The sequence below is a fragment of the Schistocerca cancellata genome, chromosome 1, assembly GCF_023864275.1.
Source record: "Schistocerca cancellata isolate TAMUIC-IGC-003103 chromosome 1, iqSchCanc2.1, whole genome shotgun sequence".
Lineage (NCBI taxonomy): Eukaryota > Metazoa > Arthropoda > Insecta > Orthoptera > Acrididae > Schistocerca > Schistocerca cancellata.
In genome coordinates, this window is record NC_064626.1 from 284996058 (window position 1) to 285000374 (window position 4317).

Here is a 4317-nt window from a genome sequence, read left to right on the forward strand (position 1 = left end):
CATGGAGAGCTGCATCAAACCAGTCTCAGGACTGAAGACCACAACAACAACAACAACAACAGTTAAAAATGAGCCACCTCCCAGAGTACTCAATTAGCCCGCAGTTGTGGCCGGACGATTCTAGTCCCGTGTTTTGTATAGGTCGGAGGAGTAGAGGAGACAGGGGGAAAGTAACAATCAGTAAGGAAAAAAATGTTTGTTGCAATTTCGTACAGCTCTTTAATCCTTGATGTGGCTGGAAATACAAGAAGATTTTATTTATGCATCTAACTTCGGAGCCATACGTTTGTAGGCTATACTGTGGTCAAATTACTTCACTGTTTCTTCTCCGGGCCGTAACCGAACAGTTGGTGAAACCGAGACAATGTTAAAAAGTCATTAGAATCACTGTGTATGTTGTGTACGTCGACAGGAAGGTGGCTACCAGCCTCAAGTCCAGAGGGACCACTCCGAAGATGCGGTGCTCCGGACGGAGACTCCGTACCAGTAACAGGAAGTGGCGAAGCTCCTTCGCATCCGGGCTGGCGGTGCGGACGTCTTGCAGACGCCTGCACACCGTGGCGGCGATCGACGCCTGCGCCTCGTAGAGCGCGTGTGAAGACACCAACACCGAGAGCAGCAGCGACGTGTGCCACACGAGGAAAACGACCTGCTGCAGCTGGTGGTCAGAGCACAGCAGGAAGCAGACGGTGTGCCACGACGTGGAGACGAGCAGTGTGCCTGTGAACACCGCCAGGAAGCACTGGTGGGCCGCCAGCACCTCGTGGGAGGCGCCGCACACCGCCCTGTAGACTCTGCGCAGCGCGCGGAAGTGCGCCGCGCCTGGGGGCGGCCGCTTCACTGCTCTCAGGGTCTCTTCCAGGCATCGCAAGTCATTCGTGACCAGCATAACTAGTATAATATACTTCGAGACTGCAGCCAGCATGAGACCTTGCATAAAGAACATAGAAGCTGTAGTGTAAAGACTTCTTTTCTGCAATACGTTCCACACTACAGTGTACAGAAAGGGGACAAACGCAGTTACGTATAGAGGTTTGCAGCCAAATGTCACGCGTTTATTAGACGAGTGCTTTAATTCCAAAATGTTAGTGTCTCGGTAAGACAACAGGCTGAGTATTCTCTGGTATCTGCTGGTATTAACGAAGAGATCTGTAGCTACAGGTACAACGGCCATCAGACAAGCTGCTATCGCTGTCCCTGTTAGCCACAGGAACCTGAGGGCAGAAATGTGCTCTTGACCGACGGTCAAGAAGTGTACCACATTTACTGATGCAGCCAAACACAGGACAAGAAGGATTGCGGCGTACGCTACAGTGCAAGGTGATCGCCGCAGACAGCAATCTGTAGCGTCCACTGTAAAGGGGGTGAGGCCGACAATCCTGTAGACGGCGTGGTATGGAGCAGCAGTTCGTAGCAGACCACGTCTGTTCATGGTTTCGAGATATTCTTCCCCACAATGGAGACCGTTCAAGCCTGTAACACAGAATACATTTGACTTACAGTAATCAAAAAGTGGCTAGTCTGGTAAACAAAAAGTGAATAGTCATATCGTGGGATTAAGTTACCATGGACGAGCCAATCATACAGTGTTAAGGTTTTTAACATGGCTGTCAATCAGCGACTGTTGTATAATACAAATGGTTCAAATGGCTCTGAGCACTATGGGACTTAACATCTGAGGTCATCAGTCCCCTAGAACATAGAACTACTTAAACCTAACTAACCTGAGGACATCACACACATCTATGCCCGAGGAAGGATTCGAACGTGCGACCGTAGCAGTCGCGCGGTTCCGGACTGAAGCGCTTAGAACCGCTCGGCCACCGCGGCCGGCTAATACAAAATTTTGAAAAATACAGCCCTCAGTCATACCAGATTCAAAGGTAGCTTCGAATTAAATACAAATGTAATTTTGCCTTTTCTACAAAAAAACAACTTGAGAAAAAATGTCATCCATAATTTAAAGTCAACTACTAACCCTCTGCAGAATTATGGTGTCTACAAGACTTCATGTGACACTTGCGGTGCCTATTTATATTGGTCAAACAGGACGTGCCTTTCCAATTCGCTGTAAAGAATATTTTCTGAGGGAAAACGGTTCGTGTGCCCCTAATTCTTCTTTTGCCAATCACGTGTTAAACTCAGAGAACTCTCCTAAAGAGGTTGAGAAGTTGGAAATTTTGCATATTGAAAAAAAAGAGCGTAAACTTGATATTTTGGAGGAGCTGGAAATTTTCAAGCATTTACTTTCGAATGACGGACTTTTTCTCAACGAGCAGGTGCAGTTGCGCGGAAGAAGTTATTTCAATGGTATAAAGCCGCTGCTTGACGAGATCTAACACTTTGATGTACCAACTACTTCTTGCAGGTTCAGAGATACCTTTTCTTCCTACTTTTCACGGCTCATATACATAAATTAAAAAACTTTTTTGTTTTATAACGTATCTATTATAGCAAGCAGTAATGTCATTTAATGGATTATTTCGTATATGTCTTCTTTATGCATTTACTCTGGAATTTTTGAACTACAGCCAGTCATTCATTAGTTGTATTTTATATCATGCAGTATCCCGCTATTGTAATTACTTCATGTACACTGTTCAGGTGTTTGTTTATTTCCCTCTCTGCAGTTACGAGAGATGTTTACAAAATAGCTTGTTTTACCAATTAGCCACCAATGGCGGTATTGTCTTGAAGTTGCCGTGGCGCACAAGTCACATGATGTTTCAGTTTTGTGTTGACTGTAGCAGAGGACACATGGCAGCCCCTAGTGGCTTGCACCTCTGTTGCATTTTATTTTAATTCTATGTGACGCTGTCAGGTATGACCGCAGCTTTCGTATTTTTTGATACGTTATGCTGTAACATTTAGTTTTAATTTTATCCGAAGAAGGCGTCCCTTGTGACACCGAAGCCTAGGTTACAAATTAATAGTGTTCGCGACTGACGGCTGTGTTTTTCAAAATTTTGAGTCATACAATGGTTGAGGTGCGACAGAAAGAAAGAGGGGAGAGAGGAAAGAGGCAGCGTTTAACATCGAGGCGATGGCGATGTCATTAGAAATGGAGCGCGAGATCAGATTGGAGAAGAAAACCTATGTTCCTTTCTAAAAAAAAAAAAAGTTATCGTTTCCGTTAAGCGACTTAAGAAAATCCCGAAATCTAATCTGTATGACGGACGTATAATTGAATACGAGTCGAGTGACTTACCTCCTCGATCGATGAGATAAAGCACTCTTTGTTATGACTCAGGAACGTGTGGTTCATCTGTAAAGGAGACCGCATATAGGACGATAGTGCGACCTGTTCTTGAGTACTGCTCGAGTGCCCGGGTTCCCGGGTTCGATTCCCGGCGGGGTCAGAGATTTTCTCTGCCTCGTGATGGCTGGGTGTTGTGTGCTGTCCTTAGGTTAGTTAGGTTTAAGTAGTTCTAAGTTCTAGGGGACTGATGACCATAGATGTTAAGTCCCATAGTGCTCAGAGCCATTTGAACCATTTTGAACTGCTCCAGTCTTTGGATCCGCACCAGATCGGATCAAAGGAAGGTATCGCAACAATTCGTAGGCGGGCTGCTATATTTGTTACAGGTAGGTTCTAACAACACGCAAGTGTTACAGAGATGCTTCGGGAACTCAAATGAGAATCCATGGAGGGAAGGTGACGTTGATTCCGAGGAACACTGTTGAGAAAATTTAGAGAACTGGCATTTGAATCTGACTGCAGAGCGATGCCAATGCCGCCAACAAACATTTCGCGTAAGGACCACGAAGATAAGATACGTGAAATTACAGCTCATATGGAGGTATACAGACAGTCGTTTTTCCTTCTCCTTGTTTGCGAGTGGAACAGGAAAGGAAACGGTTGATAGTGGTACAGGATACCCTGCGCCATGCACCGCACGGTTGCTTGTGGAGCATAGATGTAGATGTAGATACAGATGTAGATGTAGACTTCTCCACATATCCAGGTCATATCTGACTCACCTAAACTAGTGTGAAGGATATTATCCATTGCCTGTCAGGGTAGAGACAAGCACATTTAATTCAAAATCTGATTTTTTTTCTCGAACGAGCGAGGTATTGCAGTAAGGAATGTAGGTATCTTAGGGGTTAACATCACGCCGAAGAAATGGTCGTCGGACTCAGAGCCCAAGTCTCGGCACAGTGACTTAACCGCGATCGTTATCGGAGTGCATACAACAATTATCTCGTGTTCGTGTCAACCAGGAGCGCAGCCCTTCCTGTCATCTTAATTTAGATTGTCCTTTGTTTCGCTAAGTCACGTAAGACGAATGCTGAGATGGTTCCTTAAATATGGCA

The 4317-nt window shown here is 45.4% G+C and overlaps 1 protein-coding gene across 1 annotated transcript in view; it reads right to left on the reverse strand.

Moving 5' to 3' along the window:
- Window positions 1-268: 268 nt before the first annotated feature.
- Window positions 269-4317, reverse strand: part of LOC126171303 (uncharacterized) — a 30387-nt gene continuing 26338 nt past the window's right edge. Inside the window, exon 2 of the mRNA XM_049920791.1 lies at window positions 269-1473. Coding sequence (XP_049776748.1) covers window positions 368-1473 — 1106 coding nt within the window. The 3' untranslated portion in view covers window positions 269-367. The remainder of the gene's footprint in view (window positions 1474-4317) is intronic.